Raw genomic sequence first — 24293 nt, forward strand, 5'->3', positions numbered from 1 at the left:
TAGCGTGTGGTGAAGGACACATGAAACTCGCATGCGACAACGCTAGCTGAAGATCGTGCGGCCATGCGAGATTATTGGACGGTTACGATTTATCTGCTGTTATTTTCGGCTTTTTCTGAAACAATCCATGGTGGGGCCCGCATGGCTTTTGGAAATTATGGGATGTATTGTGTGCAAAGGTGATGATAAAGATGACTGCAATTATAAATTTGTTAAATTTTGAATAAAGAGTATTCTTTTGAAGTTTTTATTGTATATTTGGTAGTGATTATCTTTTTAATTTTCGTTTGTTGCACCCGATTTTTTCTAAATTTATCTACATGATGGTTTGAATATGTCACCATATTTTTATGATATTTTTATGGTCAAAAATAGAAAATCATCATTATACTCAAAGTTATTTGATTATTATTTTATTTATTAATAAAAATTCTCTTTTTGTTATGTGTGACAATAAAAGTTCTTGCTCTTGTAAATTATAATAAATTTTGGGTATAATGTTTAAATATATTTAGAGTCATTATTATTTAAGTCATTAAACTAAAATGATCTAATTCAAGTAAAGTAAATGGATATAGACATAAGAAAATCAAGTAACATCACTATTTATAAAAAAGTATATACACTTCTTTTAAACAATGAGTTTTGGTTCTCCATTATAGATAACACAACATGATATAACATAAGATGCAAAGTCAATCTCTTCATTCTATTAGAGGAGAAACTAAGACTAAAAATAGTTTACAAATAGAAAGTCAAATAACCTATATGTTGTACTGTGAACATTTATTTGTATATAAGGACAAAGAACATAGAGTTGATTAATACAAGACTAAGAACTTCTAAAGTTCATCTATCATATTCTCAGAATAATTAAGGTAGGTATCCATTTTAGTTATGGTTTAGTCACCATTAAAGTCTACATTAAAGATTTTTCGAACACATATTTCTATGATTATTATTGAATTAAGATTGTGTAATTTTTTAGTTAAAAAATTTGTTTGTTGAGTCAAGATTGATGTTTAATTTAAAGAGGTAAAAATTAATTAAAAATTGATTCTTTTATGCTTAAAGGTTTTTTATATTTATCATAAGGTGTAATTGGATGATTATTAATTTATTAACTGCTTTCCAACTTTAAGAAAGTGAAATTCAGGTCTATGACCAATATAGCAAAAAGTAATTAATTCTAGTCGTAAGAAATAATTAATTTGCTTAAAGTTTTTTATTCATTAAGTAAGATATAAAGTAAAAATGACTTATGAATGTATTATTAATTTTATCACTAAAATACAAATTTACAATTTTGGTGATTTAATATTATATTTATAATTTTTTTATTGTTATTAAAAATCATTTATTAGTTGTATGTTACTAAGAAGCATAAAAGACAAAAAAAAAAACATACCAGGAAATACGTCCTCCCAAGCAATCAGAGGCGTGTCAGTATGCAGACATGCGGCATGAGGAGGACCCTAATTAGTATCTTTTTCGAGACCTCTATTTATATCATGTGATTTGATACAGATTGAAAATAAAAAGATATTATTCTTATTAGCACTTCTAATTTATTTAAATAATTTAATTTTATTTACAATCGAATGTGTAATTCATTGAATCTATTTAAAATTTAAATATTAAGTGTTAGATTACTTGAATAATTTTTAGAAAGAACTCTTAAAAATTGTATAGTGGTAAAATATTATTATGATACTCCTATTATTTTGACTTTAAAAAATTAAGTATAAATTTCATAGTCATTTTAAAATCCTAAAAACTATTGCATTACATACATGTGTCATGATTTAGATTCTCTTCGTTTTTTGCTTTGTTTTTCCTTCTTTTTTTTAATTTTCAACATGTACCATAAAAAAACATACAAGACAGTAAAGATAATTATTTGATTGTTATTAAGTTGCAAAAAATTGCTACAATTTTTTTATTTTTATATAATTAAAACATAAAATTAAGTTTATTTTTAAAATCTGGAATCTTTAATTACTAGGCTAATAAGTGTCAAGTAAGTCACTTAAAACCTTTTTATTTTTTAATTTAAAAATAAAATGTAAATTGACAAGCAAATAATATTTCACAACGATTGAGTCAATTAAGTGATTTTAAATACTTTTTTTTATTTGTAAATAAAAAAAACTGAGTAAGAGATTGACTTTGAGGTTGTGTCAGACCATTAAATGACCACTAAGTCCTTTGAATAATTTCTTTCTAAGAGGGGAATCTGAATTTATCTTATACCTCAAATTATTTTTTCAAAATAAAATATTTCCTTTACTATTATCATTATGAAATCAAATTTGATTGAAAAATTTATAGCATTGATATAGTTTTATTATGTATTTTCATTTTGTATCATATTATCAAGAACACTTTAAAAATTATATTTTTGTTGCCTTTTTTTGTCAGACAAAATTGAATGTTCACTCTATTCATATTGTAATATGTTCATGTTTGGATATTTTAACTTAAAAATAAATATAAGTTAATTTGTTTAGTTTGTATATTTTAATATCTTATCACAAAGGCTAAAAAAATATCAAAATAAAACCAATATTAATAATTAAGAACAAACATCACAAATATAGACACAAGTTAAAAAGCAGACTATTCATACAATGAACAATACAAAAAATGATAAAAGCAGACTATTCTATTAGAATTTGAGGGTAAAACGCTAAATTGAAATTGGTTGGAAAAAATAAGTAATCCAAAAAACAATCCATCATAAAAGAAGTGTCATTTTTACTTAATTTTCATAAATAAAAGTTATGTTTACAATTTATTCTAAATTTACCAAATATACTTATATAGTTATATTGAATCTTATACTTTAAAAATAAATAAAATTTACAAAATTTCATCTACATCGAAAAATAGTATTCACATCCATGTAACAAAATTTTGGTATTTTTTTTTTAAGTTTTAAATTTTAATAGAACCTTATTGAGTGAGAATTGATATCAACTTTTTCCTTTGTTATTTTATCCTTTTCATTAAAGTGTTTACATCCATGTACCCAAAAAAAGTCGTCCACATCCTTTTCATTAAATACAATCTAATGGTGAAATTATGTGGAACCAAAGAAACTTGTGCGAAGATGTAATAGAAATAAGTAAACAATCAATAAAAAATTTATAATACATTAAAAATTTAATTCTAAATAATAAAATAAAAAGATAAATGAATTTGTCTTTAAATATTACATATTATATATATCTACACAATTTTTTACCAATAACTTACACTACCTAATAGCTATAATACGGATTCATTATAGTAGCTAATAGTTTCATTTATAAACATACCAATAAGCTTTTTTTTATAACTCGTATCCTTCTAAATTGTTTATTATATGCCTATATTCTAAGAATTATGCCAATGGTTTAATAATTAAGAGAGTTTTAAATTTATGAAAGAGAATATCAATTGGTATGCACATATTTTAATTTTTTTAAGAAGGATAAGCAATTCCTTGGAACATGATTCAGTATATAATCATTGTAAAAAAGAGGTAAAATAAGATAAGAATGATATGCACGATTTTTTATACAAGTTAGAATTGTAATTGAGTGGTGAGCTAGAAATTGAACTTCATTAATTTTAGTAGAGGGATAAAAGTTCGTTTCGGTTTGGTTTTTTATACATTTCAATGATCGAATATAAATATATGGTTCAATTCAGTTCAATTAACCACAAATTTAACTATCAGAATTGAACTGAACCGCTCTTGAATGGTTCGGTTCAGTTCTACGGTTTTTCCTATTATTTTTTATAAAAAATATTGCATCAATTAAAAATTCAAAATGTATTACAAGAAATATTATTTGTGCATAAAAAGAAAATCACTACTACTATTATTATAAAAAATTATGAATTATATATATATATATGAGTAAAAAAATTAAAACTCATAATTATTTATTAATAACATATATAACAATTATATAATTTATGGAGAAAAAATGAATTATCACATATATAATTTTATAGTTATTTTATGTTTTCCCTTTATTAAGTAGTATAAATATAACAATACATGTATATCAATATATGATATATGTTAATTTCAAACTCAATATTACAAAGTTGGAATGTATGTTTCAAATCATCAAGACAATGGAAAACAAATTAGTAAGCAATAACATATATAATATTAACACAATAACAATTTAGTAACATATATAACACTACAATGCATACAAAACTTATAATTTAAGTCACAAAATTGGTTGAAGAATTTAAGCAACAATAAAATATCATTCCATAGTTTCTTTAATATGCGGTTCAGTTATAATAGTTCTTAAATTTCTAAAATCATAAACTGAACATAAATGGTTCCTTAAAAAACAATCGAATGGAGTCGTAAAACCAAATCAAACATACATTTTACCGTTTGGTTTGATTCTATCAGTTTTGAGATTTAAATTGAAACTGTTTACCCCCTAATTTGTAGTTGGACGTGAATATCATAATACTATGAAATTGGTGGTTGAATTTCAACTAAAATTTAAACATATGTGAGCTAAAATATCAAAGCCCAATTTTAATTTTATCATCAAATCCGAACCATGTGAGATAAGTTTATGAAATGCATTTGAATACAAATTTATTCGTGGAGAACTTTCTATTTCATCTTCATTTCTTTTGTTTGATGTTCAACATTTTTAAGCAGAATTAAACTAATATTTTATAGCATGAAATTAAATTAATCAACCTCTATTTACTATGTTTTGCTATTATTATATGATGATGATGATATGATGAAATTGGTCTTTGAATTTCAACCAAATTTTAAGCATAGGAGTTAAAATATCAAAGCCTAATTTTAATTTCATCGTCAACAAATTTATGAGATAACTTTATGAAATACATTCCAATACAAATTTATTTGCGGAGAACTTTCTATTTCATCTACATTTCTTTATTTGATGTTCAAAATTTTTAATCATAATTAACTAATATTTTATAACATGAAATTAAATTACCCAACCTCTATTTACTATGTTTTCTATTATTATATTAAAATAAAATAAAAACATTGAAATGCAACATTGGAAACCATCATACTAGTTATTACTCCCCTCCTTTATTCGTAAGTGGTATTTTTTTTTTAGAATTTATATGACCATATTCAATTATTCTTAGTTTTTTTGTATTACCAAATTAATTTTCATTTCATGTGAATATTTAATGAATTTGATTTTTTAATTAGAATTAAAAACAAACTCATTCTTTTAACAATTAATCTTTCAATAAAGTATTTTTAGAATGACTTTTCAAGATGCATTTAAAAAAAATATTTTTTAAGGTCACTTTTTTTAATAGAAAAAGGCACTTTCAAATATCATTTTTTAAGAAAAAGATGTTTTTTATATTTAAGAAATATTTTTTTAAAAAGGTAATTTTGAACATTTAGTTTTTTTTCTCAATATTCTACATGCAATATTTATTGTTTTATGTGTAAACTTTAACCACATATATATATATATATATATATATATTATATTATGTATTTAAGAACAAAATTTTAATATTAATTACATTTATATGTCCTACAATTTGCTTCAATTTAATAAAAACTCAAAGTGAAAGTGAGAAATACTAAAAAGAAAATGAAAGTTGAGATATTAATCAAAATTGAAAAGCGAAAAATTGTGAATGTTTGTTTTTTAGATGAATTAAATATTTATACAATAAATATAATGGATGAATTCAAATGCATTCGTCGCTAAAATTATTCAATGAATTATATTCATTTAAATCCATTGACTTTAATGGATAAATTTAATTTTCTTAAATTTAAATATATTATGAAACATGAATAAGGTCATCTAATTATATAAGAAATTGAGAATGATTTAGTAAGAAAAATAATAATTTAATTTAAAAATTTAATGTTTTGTTCATATGGGTCAAACTAGACATTTATAAAGGAACAGAGTAACCGAAGTAATAAACCTTCCAATGGGTGGAAACAGATGTAATTGCCTTTTTGTTGGCTACAGCACACAGTTCATAGGGACATAGCAATATAAATGAGAAGATTTATCCACACTTGTTATCAGGGTATGAGAAGAGTGAACGGTCACAAGTAAGACACTAATAATGGTTTAATCTAAATGAGAATATTTGTTTTGAATAACCAATAATGATTCAATATAAATGATGAATAATATACTGACAATTATAAAACTAATATTCTATTCATCATATATTTTTCTCTTATTTTTTCATTGCTTTTCATAAATGGAAAAAATTAGAATAAGATATATTTATTCAATCCACTTATCAAAATGTATTTAACTTACTATATACAAATATTAAACATTCTCATAATTTATTACACAATCTCAGAATATATGATTCAATATAAATGATGAATAATATACTGACAATTATAAAACTAATATTCTATCCATCATATATTTTTCTCTTATTTTTTCATTGCTTTTCATAAATGGAAAAAAATAGAATAAGATATATTTATTCAATCCACTTATCAAAATGTATTTAACTTACTATATACAAATATTAAACATTCTCATAATTTATTACACAATCTCATAAATTAAGAGTTTTATTTTCATCTCAAACGTTATTTCTGTTTTGTTAAATTTCTTAAATTTTGTTACACACCAAAAACATAATTTATTAATTAAAATTTTTAAAAATATATTATTTATATTTTTGTTTTGTTATGATTGGGCATAAATATAAATTTTTTATTATACAAAGACTATTATTTAAGAAATAAAAATCTAAAATTAACAAACTTTTATTTAAGAATAAATTATATTGACACCCCTGAATTTTAGTGAAACTACATAATTAATCCCTTATTTTCTCATTCTTTTATTTTAATATAAGAAAAGGATAAGAGCAATGAGTTGATGGAGATGTATTACGCGGATGGGTTCAGTCTAATGGTAAAACGTGTGCAAGTGGCTACATCACAAAATCAGCAGCAAATTTAGGAGAAATAACTCCTTAGGAAGGAAGATATAAATGATTGTTACGTCAAAAAATGTGATTTTATAATAAATTAAATGATAAAAGTCTAATTATATATATTTTTTTTTGTGGTCATTAATTATATATTATCCTTTAAGTGTTATTGTATAATACTTATTTCTTCATTAATGGAAATAATATTTACTCAATGGACAATGGCAATATTATTAGACTACTATCAATCACTAATTATGTTCTATTTACCCCTCGATTATGACTACTACAAACCATGAGTCATTCTTAGACTAGTGGGTCACACCTATTAATTTGGGTTACATTAAAATTTTAAATTTTTTTAATATTAGTTAATAATATCATACTTTAAATTTAAAAACATTATCATACTTAATTAAATAATCAACAAAAAACATTATCAAATAATAAACAAAAAATAAAGTTAAAATTCAATTAAATACGGTAACGTTTTACCATATAAGTTAACTAATAGCAAACATAATTATATATAAGTTAAAAATAATTGATTTTTATTATAAAATGATATCATTTTAATTGATTTTTAAAAAATATTTTTTGATTTACTCAAGAAAATCATTCGAATAACCGATCTTAGGTTTAAATCAATCGAGTCAAATCTGGTCAATCCAATTTTGAAATTAGAGGGAATACTTCTCTAGAAAGCAGTTCTACGTGCTCTCAGTCTTCTCCTGCCTATAAATTCCAACCACCACCACCACAGACCATAACCTTCAATAACCACCGACAATGAAATCTCACTGCGTTATTCTCCTTTCCCTCCTCTTACTTTCTCTCTCCACCATATCCGCCGCCGCTCTCGCCGGCGGTTGGACCCCAATCAAGAACATCAACGACCCTCACGTGAAGGAGATCGCTGATTTCGCCGTGACCGAGCATAACAAGCAATCTGGTGAGAAATTGAAGCTTGAGAGCGTTGTGAAGGGTGAGTCTCAGGTGGTTTCCGGCACTAACTACCGCCTCGTCCTGGTGGCCAGTTCCAAAAATTACCAAGCCGTCGTGTATGAGAAGCCGTGGTTGCATTTCAAGAAGCTTACTTCATTTGAACTTGCTTAATGATTTTGATATTGTAATTGTGTTGCTTTTGTGTATTGTGTCATCAACTTTGTAGAGTTTGGAATATGCCATTGGAAATAAAATTATAATAAGACTAATAAAATCATATTTATGTGATGGAATCTTCTTTTGTGGTTGTGGATCTTTTACTTGGGAAAATTGTTTGTGGTATCAGCTTTCAAGTTTTTGTAAGAAATGACTCTTGTTGTGGTTCCAAAGTTGTTGTCTCATTCTCTGTCATGTTGTCACATGAACAAAGCAAATTTAAAATAAAAAGTAAAAAATTTTGATTTGCTCGGGACAGAAAATGGGACACTGTTAGGTAGTTTCGGTGTCCCTCTTGGTGATGTAAATCAGGTAAGGAAGAAAAAAAAAAGAAGGTTAATTGTAGAAGTAAGATTGTAATAAGTGTTGTGATTAGATTTTGACTCTTGACATTACTGGTGTATAATCAAGCACAAGCTTAAAAAGTTTCCAATGTGGCTTGACAAGTTGACTTATGCCTCTACCAAAAAGGATTAATAACTTGTTTTTCCATGTAAAACCAGAACTTGCAATGAAATCTATTATACTAAATACATAATGTGATTGAATACCATATCTACTACACCTTTTCTGTTTTAGGTGTGAGATCTCTTGGAATGAGTATCTCCTTTGTTCTGACCATTTCAAAAGAGGGTGGGTCAATATTCCACCTAAAAGTGGCTAAATGTTCTACCTAAAACACTTATAATTCCAACTTCCAGGAAAAAAACTTGTTTGATATAATTTCTTAGTTTTTAGTACCTTTTTCAAAAAGTTAAACCAAATTCTATGGTGAAAATTCTGGCTTTTAGCCATTAGCCAAAGAAAGAAAACTTGAATTTGGAATTCTAAAGTGTTGAGAAAGAGAAGATAAAAGCAAACAATAAATACAATATGTAAAGAAACCATGGAGAGTATAATCTGGAATAGCATGGAGAAAACCACACTCCAGGAATTCACTATCCTATGAAAGAATAATCTCAAAACCAGACCCTAAGCATCTGAGAGCATCCTAAACAAAGTCAACATATGTGAACAAAAATATACAGAAAAGGGTAAAAAACAACACTCGTATATAAAGGATTCAGTACCCCAAAATTCCACTATGTTATAGGGTACCCACCCTACACCTGCTGTGTCCTAGAACCATATCCATTAACACCATTTGTTCCATTAACTCCATGTGCTGTCTTTCTCTCTGATCTCCTCCTTCTCAACACAATGACCCATGTGTAAGCTTCTAAAATGAGGGCAATGCCACCCAATGATGCAATGATGCCAATGTATGCATGTTTCCAGCCGTTGTAGCGGTCCTGAACTGAAACCTCCAACGCCTCGAATCCTTTAAAGATGTTGATGATGCTTATGATTATGGTGGAGTATCCGATCAAGTAGTGGTAGATGTTCCAGTAGATTCTGATTTTGTGATCCTTGTTAGGCCTCAATAGCAGAGCAAAAACCTGTATCCAATAGCAGAAGTTTCCATTATTCCCATTACATATAACATTCAGAATAGGTACATCATAAAGAAAGTTATGCTATTCAACCACCAAATTTTGTACACTACTTCTAAAATAAATAATTGATGAACAAAGTATGTTATATGGTGAAGGTAGGGAATATTAATCAAGGGTGATTTTTCTTGAAGATCAAAATAAACATATCATATAGTGTTCCTTATTTTTAAAACTTGCTATGCATATGAAGATAAGAAGATGTACTTAGTGTCAAACATGATGTTCAAAACTTTGATGTTCAAATAACATGCCTAGTTAATTACTTATAGTCTACAAATATTGTTTTTTTCCTAAACAAACAATGGACATTTAATGTTATACCTGAAGGGTTCCAAAGCAGAAGATGATGATACCAAGTGTTCTATGCGTGTCATACTTAACACCAACTGAGTCGCTGCCGAGTTTGAGACCGGTTCCCCATCCAGCAACACCAACTATGTAGGCAGAGGTTTGGCAAGTGACATGAAGGTAAAACCAAGCAGGGTCTGCAAACTGAAACACTTTCATGTACCTTGCTATTATGGCACCCAAGGGCAACAATAACCCCCAGCTCACTGCATTTAACACTCCATGGGTCTGAAAAATTAACATTCTTGGATCAATTTCTCTATTCTGTTTTTAAAGAAGCTAACATGTTTGATAAAGCTTAATTCTTCTGTTCATTAAGAGTGATCCTAGCACATAGGGGAGCCTGAAAATTAATCTTTTTGAGAAGTAAAGATGACCAAAATGAGTTCTGTTTTATTGTCCCTCAAGAAAGCCTTCTTCATGTGGAACTCAACTATCTATCATCAAATTTTCACTGAAAAGAATAGCTTAGTTTTCTTTAAGTTTTTCTTTATATTTTCAAAAGCTTGAATGAAGAATATGGTAGATGGAAGCATAACAGAAATTAAAAAGTTTCCCAAAACTCTGACAGAAAGAACTTTAATGCTAGAGAAACCATAATAATGAGAATATAACAAGACTATGAAAGTGAGCTACTTACGTTTCTTCTTCTTCTAACTGCATTACCACTTGATCCTCCTCCTTGACTAGCACCAGAAACAAGATCCAAAGTTTCCTTAGCTTGAGTATTAGAATTACCCATTGCATGTGATTGAGGGGTTGAACCAGATACAGGACCATCTTGCCAAAGGTGCACCAAAGAGGTTGTACCACTAGGAAGAGTAAGAGTTGCATAAATGGTTAATTCATTGTTCTGATATGTAGAAGTCAAACCAGTAATAGGATAACTAATATTTCCCTCTACCAAATTAGTGCCATAATCAGATATAGAAGAAGTATAAGCTTTTGGTGCACCACTAGATTGTAGAATAGCCACAAGTGCTTGTGCTCCAGGCATAGCTGAATTGAGATCATTGTTGGGATTTATGGCCCATGCAACCCATTTATCTATTGAGGTGATTCCTGTGTGTCTGAATGCTATGTCAAGTTTCCCTGTGGCTTGATCATAAGACCAGTGAAGATAAGATGTTAAGTAAGGAAGATCAAGACATGTTGTGAAAACCTTGTTTGTTGTTAAGGTTTGTTGTGTGCATGTTTGTGCTGAGGTTGTCAAAAGAAGAGAACTTAATATAGAGATTGCCAACACAAACCTTAACATAACCATCATAATAATTTAACACCTTTACTTTGATCCAAAAAAGGGTTGTTGGTAATTTGAGATGGTGTTGTTTGTGTTTATGGTGGCTGTAAAGAAGAGAGGGTGAGTTGAATGAAGTGTAGAGCACGTTGGGTTGTGGCAAAACAAGAGAGGGGAAAGGGTTATTATAAGAGTTTGTGGAGTGGTTGATGTATAAATAAGGAATAAAACTCTTTAATATTCGAAAAATCTTTACTCCTCAAAAATTAGTTAAATCTTAATATAAGCACAACAAATTATGATCAAACGGGGTGTTGGTTCAAGTAGTACATGTTTAATTCTCCTTAAGTAAGGTCTCAGGTTCGAATCTTGTGGTGGATAAAAAAAATGCTACTAAAAGAATTAGTCTCACAACTGATCACTAATAAGATTATGGGATGAACCAAAATGTGGAATGTTAGATACTTATAAGTGATAATTGTTGAGAAGAATACTCATTTTTTTTTAAATAACAAAAAATATTGTTTATACCAAAAAATTACTCTTACAATTGGTAAGTAATTTTATCAGATGTTATTCTAATGATTCATAATATTATCTTAAATAATGTGGATGATAAGTAATTTGATGATAAATTTTATCTTAGTAAGTAATTTATTTTTGTCATATGTGATTTACTATAACTTTATGAATTAGAGATAATGCTGCCCTCTCCCACCTCAGGTTCTATAAATGTATGAGGAAAAGAGATGATAAATAAAGTAAGAGATATAAATAAACAAGGTGTATGATGTCAACCCTCCTAGGGTAGCCTTTGATTCCAAGGGTAAGATAAGTCATGATGGTCCTACAACTAGGGCCAAAGCCAAGACAGAGATCCTTAAAGTCTCAAAGGACACAATTGACCCAGAAAAGGGTATGTGAGGAGGACATTTATGTCCTTAGGTCAATTTCTACTTAGTTTTATTTTATTTTCATTATTCAAATAAATGATATTGCATTCTCATATAGTCTTAGGTTTATTTTCATTCAAGTATTTTTAGTATTTAATTCATGTAATATGGGTTGGGAATTATTTGTAACATTGGTTCATATTCATGACCAAGTAGTTTACTTAGGAATTTGAATTGAAGGGTATATGACACACGTTTTCAAACTTGGAGATAAAAAGAAGATTATATGAAGATTAAAGAGAGATTAATCAATCTCCCAAATATGCACACGGCTAGAAACAAGGAAAGAAGATAGGAAGCTCAATCTTTTAAGGTGCACAAGGCTATAAAATAGGGAACCCTAATCTCATCTCCAACCAACAACAAATCAGATTGGATTCAAATTAAATATGATTAGTTCCTCAAGATGAAGTCAAATTGATCAAGTCTCTTCCTTCTCCTCAACAAATTCGGCCAACCATCCACCAAAACCGAATTACACTCAAGACTAAGTCAAACAAGCAATTCAGCTCAACCAATTGATATTACTTAGGATTTTATTTTTATGTTTACTAGAAGATAATTTGATTTCTATCTTCTATCTTATCTATTCAGCCAAGGCAACTTTGCCTATTTATAGTTTGATCAAATCATTAATAAAAGTTAAGTTGAATTTTGAGTAAATTTGAATTGTTTTAGTTAAGAGCACTTCTCCTAAACGGCCGTGACCACCATTAACAAATTCTTATCAAGCTTCCTTGCTTATGGCGAACCTCATAGCTTATCAAGCTTTCATGCTTGTGGCGCTTATCCCCTTCCATTCTTTTCCACCTTCAACCTTAACCTACAACTCATACAACCTGCCTCACGCACAAAACCAACCCTAATATTACCCTAATTTCACAAAACTGAATTTGAACTCCAAAAGTCCTAAAGTATCAAGCTAAACGATCCTTAAAACAAAGACATCCCCTAGAGGTTGTCATCAGTGTAAAGAGTGAGAGAAGAGAAAACATTATAAAAAGATAGAATTGAACTATACAGCAAACTAAATGTATACACATTTTAGTGGATAATATTTATATAACTAAACCCATAAGAACACCTAGCCAGATAAGGATGCACCTGCTTTCATACTAGACTATATCATATTCAGACATGACTATATCATATCTTGTATGCAATAATAAAATCCTGTGAACAAAGAAAAAAGTATTAAGTTAGTTGTTTGCAATTTATAAGGTGTAGTTTTAGTTGGTATTAAGGGTGGAAATAGGCCAGACCAGACTTTGCCTTAAATAGGCACAGCCTATATAGTACATAGGAGCTTGTGTCTGACCTGTTAGCCTGTTTAAAAAAAATTTCGAAGCCTAGGTCTGACCTGTTTAAAAGCCTGACCTGGCCTGTTAGTCTGTTTAAAGGCATATTATACTATATGCTCATAAAATAGGCTACCATGTCTACATTTTAATGGGCTTATAGACTTATTTTTAGTTAGACCCATCTAATTCTAATAATTAAATTATACTTTTATACACATTTTTATATTAGTATTACACATATATAATAATATTGCTTATATTAAAATAATATAATTTCAACATTCTTATATAATATAACTAAATAGGTTGACTTGTTAGGTTTTATAGGCCTTTTAGGTGGCCTAAAGCCTAATCTGTTAAGCTAAATATGCTTTTTAGGAAGTCTTAGCCTGATCTATTCGTGAAAAAAGTCTGGCTTGACTTAACCCATTATAGGCCAGGTAATAGGCCCCTGATAGGTGACATGACCTGTTTCCACCCTTAGTTGGTATATATGCATACACCTTAAAATAATTATTTTCTTTTCAGATTTGAAATGATTTCAGAAGTTGGAAAGTTGATTTTGAATTTTGATGGTTGAGTCATGAGTGGGGGATAAGAATTTTGTTGACCCGTTAAACCAAACTAGTGCCATGTGTGTTGTGCATAGCAAGTTCTCTTTAAGGTTGGCAGTTGAAAAACCCAAATTTTTGTACAAAAAAAAGACCCAAAATTTTGTACAAAAAAAACCCAAATTTCTTATTTTTGTTTGGTATAAAAAATATATTTTAACCTATTTTATATTCAAGACTCAAACTCAAGCCAACTTAAAGTATCCACTTTTTATCTTAAATTTGTTTGGGTGATTGTTTATGTAATGGATTACATAGAGCTTTATCATCCTTCAAAAGTTTGGGTTGGAGTCAACTCTAAGATTGTAATTATTACTTAGGCCATTTCTAATATTGTTGTGGCTGCTCCTGCTCCATTTAGTAGGTCAACTATGTTACACAAAACACAGGTTTGATCTTCTCTAGATAAATATAAGTTTGATAATTTATAAGAGTATATTAATAAAAAAAAGTATAAAGATGTAGTCTAAGATTTACGATTTCTATACTCTTATCTATTAAAATAAAATTCTTGACACAAAAGAGAGCCTTTAAATTGTCATCACTACATGGTGGTATTTTTTAATATTCCAAATTGTTTTTAGCATAAAAAGTTTGAATAATGAAAGGAAGACCTCGAGCTTATATCTTGGTCAAGACACAACACAAGTGGCCATAGGTAATTGTCCATTAGTAACATTTAAAAAAGTATTACTTAAGCAAAACTTACAAGTAGGATGACATCTAGTAGGCACGGAAATATGTATTGTTTTCTTGTACTCATACTTATATTATTTATGGGTACCCACACGAGTAACATGTATTTGTGTGTACTCCATGAATTTTTAAGTTTCAATATATATTTATATATTTTATAATAATCAATACATATAAAATAATTATTACATGAATAATTAAATTTATGTACATGTTAAATTTAGCACTAAAATTCATTATAAAATAATACAAAAATAAATAATATATAAGTATAAAATAATAATGAAAATGTAATATATATAAATTATTTAATCAAAATATAAATTTATAAATATGCGAGTATCCACAGGGTAGTATCATGATACTCACTCCACCCATAAACTATTTTTACGTGTACCCATTGCGAATATTTCAATGGATACTCACAATGCAAATATTTTTGTCATCTCTATTTACAAGTTTATTACACGTGTGTGATGGAAGGTAAACTGAAAATATCTAACTCTTACCTTGGATTTCAAAGAAATCTTTCGTTGATGGGTATTGTTTTGGACTAACCTCCTCCAACATTTTCATCAATTCATTTCATTAAATATCAGTTTAATTGTTGCTGAGAAAACTTGAATTAAAAAAGGTGTTAATATGTTATAAAACTACTTGAGAATATAAGAACAAGATCACGGTAAGAAGAATATGAGGACTGAGGAGAAAATGATAAGATGGAGCTTCTATCTCATGCCTTGAGCTTGAAGGATCGTATGATGGGCTGAAGATGAGGCCCAATGAGAAAAGGGTGAAGTTGATAATTAGTATTAGTAAATAATGTCGAGGATCCATGCCGACAAAATAACCGCCTAAATTAGAGCGGACATGAACATAACCATTTTAAATAAAATAAAAAATTAAATATCATGTCCCGATCACCTTATAGTTATAGTCCTAAATATCATGCATGATACTGAAGAATAATGATATATTTACTTCATAAGGGTAATAAAAGGTGGTTTTAGTATTTACTCCAATACATTATTCCAACACTATTTTACTAATAACCAATGGGAAGCGAGCAATTAGACTTCACAATCCGTGCTCACTGTCCCACATGTTATCTTAGCCGTTTATTCAAATTAGAAAACACATCTTAACAATTTGGATACCGTTCGATCCCAACGGATAAAACACGTAGACAGTGATTTATAGCCGTTTGATCATTAACACCAACACGCTCTATATATAGCCTCTCATCTCTGAACTGTTCAAAACTTGAACAGATTTTTCAATTCAGCTCACGAGTTTCAGAGGAAGAGAACAAAATCGTTCGAGGTAATTTAGCGTCTTATCAGTTTCACAAAATCTAGGGTTTGTGTTTTTTTATTCGTTTGTGTAATTATTTTTCTCTCTTTCATCTTTTCCGTCGTGTCTTCTTTTCAAATTTGCATTCATTGAGTCTTGCAATGTTTCAAACTTAGGGTTTAATTGATCTCCTGCTTCTTCTTCTGCTATCATTTGATTTATATTGAATCCCTATGATTCCCTCTGGATCGAAGATTATAGTTTTGTCACCGTAGCATAGGTATTTTCAATTATTATTTTCTAGGGTTTCAATATTTTCAATTAGTGCATATTATTGAACTGGGTTATAGATCGGGTTTACCGTCGTATTTATCGTACTAATCTTCCATATTTTCAATATTCCGGGTTTGTGAAACCGAGCACAATTTTGATTGATTTTTCGTTTGTATTTACTTTCTCGTTTTAATTTTGAGAATTTGAGTTTTCTAAGGTTATTTTGTTTTATATTATGGTAGATGGCACGTACAAAGCAAACTGCACGTAAGTCAACTGGTGGAAAGGCTCCAAGGAAGCAACTTGCAACCAAGGTCTGTTTTTTGTAATCAGCATTGTTGTTCTTATTATTGAAGATTGTATTTTTGGCTAACTGTTTATTGTGTGAACCTTTCACTTGCAGGCTGCACGTAAGTCTGCACCAACTACTGGTGGTGTGAAGAAGCCTCACCGTTATCGTCCTGGAACTGTTGCTCTTCGGTTAGTATTGTTTGTGTCATTACATTGATCCCTTAGTTGGTATGCTTGATTTTACTAAACATTGATTTTTGTACTCAACATTGTAAGTATTAATCATCGTATTTGTACTGAAATTAGTTTTCTCTATTAAACAGGTCCCTATATAACTAATATAAATTCATGGAATACATTGATTTATACGTACAAATTTAGGCACTAATAAAGTTCTTAATTTGCTGATTGAATTTGAAATGTTACTAAATTCATGGCTGAAGTGATGATTACTTATAATTTGAGTGTGTAATATGGTGGTTTGCACTGTTTAGTTACTTATTGATGGGTCTGCTATCTAATAATTTGACTTGTGATGGAAACAGTGAGATTAGGAAATACCAGAAAAGTACTGAGCTTCTGATCAGGAAACTCCCTTTCCAGAGGCTGGTTCGTGAAATAGCTCAGGACTTCAAGGTACTGTGTTGTTTTTGTTGTTTACAATATCATTATCTATTGATTGTATCATAGCTAATGATCCAGTATTGGATTTTGGTGGCAGACTGATCTGCGTTTCCAGAGTCATGCTGTTCTTGCACTGCAAGAAGCTGCAGAGGCTTACCTTGTTGGACTTTTTGAAGACACCAACTTGTGTGCCATCCATGCCAAGCGTGTTACTATCATGCCAAAGGATATTCAGCTCGCAAGGAGGATTCGTGGTGAGCGTGCTTGAGGTCTTTGATGTTCTGGGGTGGTGCTAATAGTGTTTTGTTAGTCAGTTCTTTTATTAAAAACAGTAGTGAAGCTGTTAGTTTGATGAATATGTCATGTGGGCAAATATAACTAAGGATTTGTGAAGTTCTGTCTTGGAATTTGATCGTTGTAGTAGTTGCCTTTTCCTGTTGTTTGCAGCCATTTGGAATTGTATTATACAACCTTTGGTTGTCATGTAATGTTTACTGTCGCCAGTTTATTGTGATTGTTTGTTCTATTATTTAATCTAATTGGTTCGTGCCATACAGTATTTAATTACTATTAGCGTCATATTATCACATCACATTTGGCTTAATTTCTTTTCTTGGATGCTAAGAATTTCTGTTGCATTTTCAACGTCTGGTTTCTCATAGGTTAGAATATAGGCATCTCTTCAAAGGGAGGGAATGAAAATATGTCTAGTGTGATATCCTGCTATTGTTATGGCATCATGATATCTTTGCAAGGATGTAATAGAAAATTGTTATAACATCCAAAAGGGATGAAATTTCCATTATCTATTTTCTATTAAAGTATACTCAAATTTCATAACATCTAGATTTCTCTCCCAGGACCTTGTCGGTTATGATATTCAAAGTTTCAAACGTTTTCTTTGTATAAAACAGCAAGATGTTAATTAAAATCTATAAAAGATTGGGTAATCTTTACAAGTCTTTTATCAAATTTCAGATAAACAGTAAACTAAGTAACGCATGAGTTTGATAAATTCAGTTGACAGGTGTTAGAAATTGTTAAAACCCAACTTCTTTGGCACTTTGAAATTGAAATTGTTCAGCCACAATTTCTTTGGCACTTTGAAACTGATTTTCGTTTGCTTTTACATAACTTCTTTGTCTGGTTTTTAAGGTTGCAGTTTTATGATTAAGATTGTAAGAATATAAAATCCATACTTTCCTTTCATGTTAACCGAGTGGATCCAACACCCATGTTTGCTTCTCCCTAAATCCAACCTTGGTTAATGGAAATTTGAGTCATAATCAACTTATTTTTCTAACATAATAAAACCTAGCTTAGTATGTTGGAAATTTTTGTAGATGGAACATTGGAACTAATCTATGATTTCTTTTTGTTCCATTTTTAACTTCATCCCAAAAATACAATAAGTACAGGAGGTTTGGGAAAGTGACTAATAAAATTAGACTTATGGAGATACATCCCCACAACAACAATTAAACTGTATATTCCTTTTAAAACTACAAAACTGTATGTCAATTGTTATAATTTTTTCATGAACAAAAAAGCTTAGGAATCAAATGCTTTGAAGGAAAAAAATAGAAAGAACAAAAGATTTAAATTATTAAATAAAATGGTTTGTCAAGAATGGGATTCGAACCCATGCCCTTTCGGACCAGTACCTGAAACTGGCGCCTTAGACCAACTCGGCCATCTTGACGTTACATACTATAGGTTCCGAAATATACGTTTTTAAAATATCCATATATTTTATGGTTGCCAAAATTTTCTTCAAATTTACCCCATATCCAAGTACTATTTCATGGTTAATTTTCTAAAATGGTAGTAATGGTAAGTAATTTTAATGACTGTTTTAAAAATAATAAATGATGAGGAATGAAACATAATAAAATGGTGGAATAGAGATGTTTTCTATTTCATTGGCCACACCCTAATATGGTAAAGAATTTTGGGGTTGTAAAAAGTTCAATTTCATTTTATCATTTAAACAACCTCCAACTTATAAACATGACATCAATCATATAAAATTCATAAACAAAGCTGAAAATGGTACAAGAAAAAAATTATACTTTGTACATGAGTCAGCTATTATTTTATAGAATTCAGATGAAAATTCATTGACAATAATATCACAGAAATAAACAATGTATTTCTTAACAATATGAAAAATGACATTAACAAAAAAGAAAAATAGAATAGTTTGAAAATGGGAAAAAATAAGGAAATGGAAGGTTTTTTTGTTTTGTGTATTCATGTCACTTAAGATGTGCATGATGAAAATTCTGACATACAAAGTCTATGTTTAACACAAGCTCTCAACCCTTTAATTGGAAAGCCTTTGTAAGTACTCTCTCTATTCAACACAGCCAAACCAACTAGCTCTAGTGAAATTCTTGAAGCACTACTAAAGCATATCAGAACAATAAAAATCATGCTTTCCACAATCTTTTGCCTTCTGCAGCAGACATGCTTTACTAAGACATCTGAGAACCCGCCGATAACTTTGCTAGGCAGCAATTCCTGAAGCATAACATGTTTAAAAGCATATCAATACATATAAGCCTCGTATTCTGATAATGCCGTGACTCGAATAAAAGAACATATGGTAAGTTATATGGTAACACAAACACAATCGATTACAATTTGATTTGTCATGAGTGTAGATGACTAGACTGCATAATGTCTTGTAGTTTATATGGTAAGTTATATCTTGTATTTTATTTATCACACTACTCACAAATAATTCAAGTTATAATCCTGACATGGTTAAATCAAATTATGGTAGTGGTTTTCTGAGACTTAAATCAAATTTGAATTCTAAACATGAACTAATTCAGCTAGTGAGTTTTTTATTAATTTCCAAATTATAATAAAAGAGTAACACAAACTAACCTCTATCTGGTTGTCTATTGGCAACAGCATGAGCCTCAATGTGGCCACCAGATCTTCGGCTCATTAAATCTGAAACAACATTTTCAAGGCCAAAACCAAGAGAGCCAGCATCGTCTAGTTCTGAAGGTGATAATCCCCAAGTATGGACCCCATAGAATGATCCACCTTCATAAGTATCTTTGTATTTGTATGCCTCATCACACCTTCCGTTTGATAGAGCATACGATGAGGCTGGTGCAGCGAAGTTTTCTCGACTTTTTCCATAACCTACTGCTTTTGATCCTAAAATCACATCTCCGGAGCTATAACTAGGACTGCTCTTACCATAACCAGATCCATTGGTTCCAACTTGATCAGCACCGATGGAGGAACTCCAAAGTGGTCCAATATGACCAAAAGAACCCATGTTTGAATTATCGCTTCCATAGCCGATATAGGAATCAGAATTGCTAGGGTTTGTAGCATAGTTAAAATTCCCATTCCCCCAAAAGTTCTGATTTGTTGAACTTATGGTTGAATTGTTGCATGCACTTACACCAGCAAACCCCATTGAATTACTGTACCTGCTAGGACTTCCACTATACGAAGGGTTCAATGCACGTCCTAAGAGAAGGGTGGAAGCAAAGTTTGCATTTTGGCTCAACGGTGGCTCAAAGTTGAGTTCTGACCCATAACTAGGACTCAGAAAAGGATATGCATAGCGACCAACCGTAACAGGACTTAATCTATCGTCTATTCTAAATCCATTCCCTCCAACCAGACTTGGATTATATCCCTGAACAAGACAATTAGCAAAGCTACTAACTCTACTTGGACCATAGTTATATCCACCTAACTGAGCTCTACTTGGACCTGGAGAGAATTCCTTTGGAACAGCCCTCTTAACCTCAACCATTTTACCATGCAGCTCATGAAAAGTTTTTTGGAGCACCTTCTCAACTCCATCCTCAGAACTAAAGGTGATGAATCCAAAACCTCTAGGCCTTTGAGTGCTATGGTCATACATCACGACAACATCTGTAATTGTTCCAAATTGATCGAAGTATTTCTTAAAGTCACTCTCAGTAATTGTAGATGCTAGACCTCCAACAAATATCTTCTTTGAGCGGGTAGGAGTAGGACCAGGAGACCCATGACTGCTATTGTTTGTTCTGTTCAGAAGATTCTGATCATCTCTAGGGACGGCCTTTTTTGCTTCAACCTGTGTGTGGAACACATGTAGATAAACTTGAATTTAAAACCTTATACTAAAAGAAAAATAAATGGGGCAAAACAGATGCTATAGGCCTATGATGCAAATATGTGTTTAATGATTTCTTTAACAACTTAGACAATCTGAGTATCAAGATTCAATTGATACGGTCTTCTGTGTTTCATTTTCTTATTAAAATATCTACCCCCATAAAACAAGCTGGCAGAACTCAGTTGTCGATGTCAGCACTGAGCTGAAAGGGAAATAAATACTTTTTTAAATGACTTGACCATCTTCTTTCCTCGAATTTACTAATCCCACTATTTTTACCCGAAAACAATTCCATTGGAAGAGCTACTGTAGTGGACAAAGTTTTTTACTGCACTGGATCTGGTAACTATGATATTGTATTCTTCAAAGCATGATATGTTAATACTAACATAATAATATCGACTGGCATCAATCAATTGCCTCTAACATATTTGTCTAGCCATGTCCATCACGCCAACTACCCTTTGGAATTGCTTTAGTGATTCAAATCATTTGTATTTGCATCACCATGAACTCATACTATTGAGTATCATTCAAATACTTAATGCTCAAATTGTATCATGTATGCAGACCCAAACTTCAACCATATCAAATTTATATATTTCCAGATCAATATAGTAACTATTAGAACTTAGAGTTTCTTTTTTTTTCCATTCTAAAACTGAAGTTGCATCATAATAGAGCAAAATATTGCAACAAATGCTATATATCTTTTGTTGCGAAAGGGTGCAACTTGATTCATTTTGTAAAATTCTCAATAGAAACTGATACATTTGTGAGGTTCCAACATGGATATGTTGCAGAAACATATGAACCAATATGAAAAACTTACAGTTCTTCCATCTATGACATGCTTTTCCAAAACAACTCTCTCAGCAACAGAAGGATCAGCAAAAACAATAAACCCGAAACCACGGGCACGTCCCGTGGTCCGATCCTTCATTATCATAGCTTCCACAACATCTCCAAAATTCTGGAAATACTGTCTGAGTCGGTCTTCATTTGTGTCCCAGGAAATCCCTCCAATAAAAAGTTTGCTGGAGTCCATTTCCATCCTGCACTTCCCAATAGTCCAATCAATTCTATTTCAAACCACAATTTATATCAAAAAAATCTTTAAAATGCATAATTCTCCTTAAAAAACCATTGAAACGCACACCAAAAGTAGAAACAACTATAATAACAAAACGTATTTATTTCCTAACTCAGAGACAACATAAAATTACACGACATAAGAACCATCACACGCATAACATGTAATGCTGACTCAGCCACGGTGGGAAAAAAGATGCAGAAAACTAAATCTATTTTCAGACAATTTTGCAGAAAATTAGGATGTTCCAAACATCAGATAAAACATAATTATACATGATTGAATCTAAGAATTCTTATTAGAACAACAACCCATAATCTAAAATTGCATAAAGAATCCAACTTTAACTCAAACTTCATTTGAGATGAAAAGAAAAACATCGGAAGATAAAAATTACCAAATGAAGAGAACCCAAATGAGAAATTGATGGAATCTAAAATCAGAGAGAATGCATAATAAGCAAAGAGGGCGAGAGGCCCCCTTTTATTTTTGGCTTGGCTGCTTCTTATGAAAGAAACAGATAAATATATAATCAACGAAAGCTGTGTGTCACACAGCAATCGATATGTAGGGAGGAAAAAAAATTACTTAAGGATATATAGATTAATATATTTTTAATTTTGCTAAGACAATGTAAGTGTATTTTATACTTTTAGCAAATGATTCATCATTTATATTTATTATTGACTCAAACAAAAGTAATATAAATTATCGACTATGAATAATGTGTTGATAATGTAACAAAATTTACACTAGATATGCACAAATTTTAAACTTTTATTTATATTACTTATATATTTTTATATAAAAAGTTATTAAATATTAATCAGAAATGATATAACGATGGTATATAAAATTGTTAAACTTACCGTTGTATTTTTTATAATATATATAAGATTTATAATTAAGTAAATTATTTATTATTCATATATTAAATTTGATATTGTAAAAAACTTTAGGCTAATTATATGTGGGTAGATTTAAAGTCATATATATATATATATATATAAAAGATAGATCCATTGATTTCAATTAGTGATATTTTAAACTTAATTTTTATCCTAACCATCATTTTTAGGAAAATATAATGATTTTAATTAGTGAGTAGATCTAAACTATTAGATGTCCATATAATTAATGATTTGGATGAGAAGTAAATTTACAAAACTTAGGATAAGTGGATCCTCACTCATATATATATGACTTTAATATGTATACATTGATAAATGTAAAAAAAATTTGCATTGTCAGCAAATCCCCACCATTCATATGTTACATAATATTAACTTTCAAATAAAAATATTACAAAATTAATAATAGATGATATATCAACCATATAAAAAAGTTTATAATGTTATTACATAGATTTTAAACTATAGTGTGAATGTCTATGTTTCTTGGGTAGTAGTGTATAAGAAAGTTACACGAAGGATAGAAGATGGTGATTGTTCATTTGCCAAGTTTTTATTTTCACTTCACATAAAATTTGAATAAACAACTAACACAAAATATATTATTTTTGTCTTATTGTTAAATAGTTGATTAAAAACAAGGGACGACACGAGTCACGAGGCATGTTTGGGCCATGTTGAGCACGTCGTTTTCAACTTTCTCAAACTTTATATAAAAAACAAAAGAGTTGATGGTATTAGTCTATTAGACTTTGTATAAGTTCTAACATAATCTAGTATATTATTTCATTTGCTATTTATTATGATAAATAAATCTGAAGTTATTTTATATTTTAATGGTAACCTAGTGTACTTTTAATATTATTTTTTTACTTCTAAATTCTAATACTTGGTATTTGCTTCTATT

At 29.7% G+C, this 24293-nt stretch overlaps 5 protein-coding genes and 1 non-coding gene across 7 annotated transcripts; 2 read left to right on the plus strand and 4 right to left on the minus strand.

Moving 5' to 3' along the window:
• On the plus strand, positions 7712-8188 carry LOC109345451 (cysteine proteinase inhibitor 5-like). The gene has a single exon (XM_019584448.1). It carries the CDS (start codon positions 7750-7752, stop codon positions 8074-8076), a length of 327 nt encoding a protein of 108 aa, XP_019439993.1. The 5' UTR covers positions 7712-7749; the 3' UTR covers positions 8077-8188.
• Positions 8955-11381, minus strand: LOC109345448 (cytochrome b561 and DOMON domain-containing protein At4g17280-like). Its single transcript, XM_019584444.1, has 3 exons — positions 10606-11381; positions 9939-10193; positions 8955-9560 (listed from the first exon to the last, which is right to left on the minus strand). The coding sequence occupies exons 1-3, from the start codon at positions 11230-11232 to the stop codon at positions 9225-9227; spliced, it is 1218 nt and encodes a 405-aa protein (XP_019439989.1). The 5' UTR covers positions 11233-11381; the 3' UTR covers positions 8955-9224.
• Positions 15969-17778, plus strand: LOC109345450 (histone H3.3). The gene is made up of 5 exons (XM_019584447.1): positions 15969-16086; positions 16572-16643; positions 16733-16809; positions 17166-17256; positions 17342-17778. The coding sequence occupies exons 2-5, from the start codon at positions 16572-16574 to the stop codon at positions 17510-17512; spliced, it is 411 nt and encodes a 136-aa protein (XP_019439992.1). The 5' UTR covers positions 15969-16086; the 3' UTR covers positions 17513-17778.
• TRNAL-CAG lies at positions 18866-18946 on the minus strand. Its single transcript has one exon. It is a non-coding gene; the product is annotated as a tRNA-Leu (tRNA).
• Positions 19540-21270, minus strand: LOC109345449 (heterogeneous nuclear ribonucleoprotein 1-like). 2 transcript variants are annotated; one of them, XM_019584446.1, is made up of 2 exons: positions 20146-21270; positions 19540-19767 (listed from the first exon to the last, which is right to left on the minus strand). In XM_019584446.1, exons 1-2 carry the CDS (start codon positions 21143-21145, stop codon positions 19754-19756), a joined length of 1014 nt encoding a protein of 337 aa, XP_019439991.1. In that variant the 5' UTR covers positions 21146-21270; the 3' UTR covers positions 19540-19753. The 2 variants fall into 2 exon arrangements, with proteins under 2 accessions (XP_019439991.1, XP_019439990.1); XM_019584445.1 differs by having other exon boundaries at positions 20140-21270.
• On the minus strand, positions 21145-22985 carry LOC109344594 (heterogeneous nuclear ribonucleoprotein 1-like). The gene is made up of 4 exons (XM_019583358.1): positions 22873-22985; positions 22215-22437; positions 21230-21340; positions 21145-21156 (listed from the first exon to the last, which is right to left on the minus strand). Exons 2-4 carry the CDS (start codon positions 22434-22436, stop codon positions 21145-21147), a joined length of 345 nt encoding a protein of 114 aa, XP_019438903.1. The 5' UTR covers position 22437; positions 22873-22985.

This window comes from Lupinus angustifolius, chromosome LG04 (genome assembly GCF_001865875.1).
Source record: "Lupinus angustifolius cultivar Tanjil chromosome LG04, LupAngTanjil_v1.0, whole genome shotgun sequence".
Lineage (NCBI taxonomy): Eukaryota > Viridiplantae > Streptophyta > Magnoliopsida > Fabales > Fabaceae > Lupinus > Lupinus angustifolius.